The sequence below is a fragment of the Pempheris klunzingeri genome, chromosome 3 (assembly GCF_042242105.1).
Source record: "Pempheris klunzingeri isolate RE-2024b chromosome 3, fPemKlu1.hap1, whole genome shotgun sequence".
NCBI lineage: Eukaryota > Metazoa > Chordata > Actinopteri > Acropomatiformes > Pempheridae > Pempheris > Pempheris klunzingeri.
Window position 1 is genome coordinate 582645 of NC_092014.1, and position 2500 is coordinate 585144.

General features: G+C 54.1%; 1 protein-coding gene across 1 annotated transcript in view; it reads left to right on the forward strand.

Moving 5' to 3' along the window:
* Positions 1-2500, forward strand: part of pgap4 (post-GPI attachment to proteins GalNAc transferase 4) — a 2948-nt gene that overhangs the window by 300 nt on the left and 148 nt on the right. Inside the window, exon 1 of the mRNA XM_070827884.1 lies at positions 1-2500. This exon is cut by the window's left edge and continues 300 nt beyond it; it is cut by the window's right edge and continues 148 nt beyond it. Coding sequence (XP_070683985.1) covers positions 1-939 — 939 coding nt within the window. The 3' untranslated portion in view covers positions 940-2500.

Genomic DNA, 2500 nt, shown 5'->3' on the forward strand with positions numbered 1-2500 from the left:
TTCGCTGACATCGTCCAGCGTCCTGAGCTTCTTGTTACCGTGGTGACAGCCAGGCGGAACGAGGGGCGGGACTTCCACTACCTGCTGCAGGTGATGCGGCGGCTGAGCGGCCTTCTCGGAGGCTGTGGCGAGCGGCGGTGCGCAGAGGTGCTGGTCTGCGACGTGGAAAGCGGCCCCCAGGAGAACCAGGACGCCAAGCTGCTGGAGCCCCACTTCAGGGTGGTCCGCCGGTCCCCCCAGGAGCAGCAGAGGGACCGCGAGCACATCAACACCTTCGAGAGGGAGAAGAGGGACTACGTGTTCTGCCTGCGCCGGGGGTGGGAGCTGGTGAAGCCCAGGAACATGGTGGTCCTGGAGGATGACGCGTTACCGATGCACGACTTCTTCAGCGTCGTAAAGGACCTGCTGTCGCGCCAATTTGCGCTCCAGACTCTTTACGTTAAGCTGTATCACCCCGAAAGGCTGCAGCGCTACTGGAACCCCGAGCCGTACCGGATCCTGGAGTGGGTGGGACTCGGGCTGGTCGGGGCGACGGCCATCCTCCTCACCTTCCCTCTCTGGAACCCCTGCTCCTTCTCCTTCACGCTGTCGGCCAGCCACCTCCTCTTCTTCACCGTCTACGTCATGGCTGCCGCGGAGCTGCTGGGGCGCCACTACCTCCTGGAGGTGCGGAGGCTTTCCCCGCAGCTCTACGCCGTGTCCCCGGCCACCGAGTGCTGCACCCCCGCCATGCTCTTCCCCGGCAACGCTTCGCTCAGGGTGGCAGAGTACCTGGACGCCTCGTTCTGCGTCAAGGGGAACGCCAAAGACATGGTTCTGTACCAGATGGCGAGGACGATCCGCGGGGAAAGGTCTCACAGCGTGGAGCCCAACCTCATCAGCCACATCGGGGCTTATTCCTCGGTCAGGGCCAACCCCCCCAGGCCCAGGCTCCTCTGAGGGGGAGTTGTTCCACTGCCTGAAATGATGAAACTATTCCAGAAAATCAGATGCTGTCAGTTGATCTTCAGGGTGTTTGCTCCGCGGGGCTCTGATGAAGGTGCAGCTCGTTAAGTCGACCCGACAGGTGATCTTTGGTGATCTTTGGTGATCTACTGGCCTCAGTGCTTCTACCCTGATGTGTCCACACATCCGGGCTGAGGTCTCCTGTGGACGGGCGTCTTTGATCTGCTCTGGTGGTTAAACGGCTCTGCTCTGGAAACAGGAAGCTGTAGAAAGACCAGAAGAGTGAAGACGTCGTTCACCGGACAAACCTGAGGACCACTGGTGACAGCTGGTGCTGTGGTCCAGGACTGGGCGGTGTGAGGTTCAGGTCCTGAACGCACCTCAACACCTCTGTGATCTACCACGTCGACCTTTAAAGGAGCAGTCCGACACTTAACGTACACGGACTGTCCTCACCTTTGTCTCTGATCGACTTTTTAGCCTTTTAACGTTTCAGCTTCAGATTCCGGTGAAATGACGTTAAATCTGCTCGTCACACTGATGCTTCTTTGTCAGGGTGACGGCTGGAGGAGATCAGCCTCTGATCCCTCTGATCCCTCTGGTCCCTCTGCTCACTGCTCGTGCCTTCAGTCCACCATCCATCTGTGGGTGAAATGACTCTAAAGCTGCAACATTTAAGTGCATTTAGTTCATTTATGATACTTAAGTTCACCTAAACCTGTAGAGTTACAGGAAGTCGCTGCCAAAATAAAAGCAGCAGGCCTGCAGTTCTGCAGTCTGCGAGTTTGATCGTCACGTCACATGACGTTTCTGCTGTTTCTGCTGAGGCGACAACATTCATTTCTAAAATGGAACCAACTGAATTTAAAGGTTTGATTTAAGCTCGTTTGGGGTTTGTTTTTTCTGGGCATCATTTTCTGCTTTTATTTTGTATTTTAATCACCGCTGAGTTCCTTCATTCACTGGAATATGAACATTTATACGTAGCTGAAGTGTTTTTGCCTTTATTTTATTGCCTTTAACGCAGATTGATTCTTTACGTTCTGGTGGAAACACCTTGGTTAAATCTGGCCTGTCAAAATAAAAGCCCTGTAATCATGTTGAAATGTGAGACGGCTGAATGAGATGAAAGCTTTTCTTTGACCACATTCAGGTTTGGAGCTGAATGAACTCTTCACCTGAGCTTGTGTTTACACTGAGACTCTCTCACCGTTTTCTACTTTTCAAACTCAATAAATCTCAGAAGTCACCTGGTTGTTTTTATTCCAGCAGGGACGGAGAGGTGTTTAGTGTCCACAGGTGGAGCAGCTCACCTTTTTGAGCTGGAAACACGGAGAGGGAGGTGTGAGTCTGAAGCCCAGCTGGCCCTCCTGTCCTGGTGGGGCCCCCATTCACTCACTTCACATAACCCTGACCCCCGTTTGACCCTGAACCGATCAGTCAGCTCCAGTCGGCTTTCACCCACTGTTCTTCCTCCACGCGATCCACAATCACACTCTGAAATGTAGAGAGGGTGTCTGCCCCCCTGAACCCAGACTGGATGGAGGTTCCACAG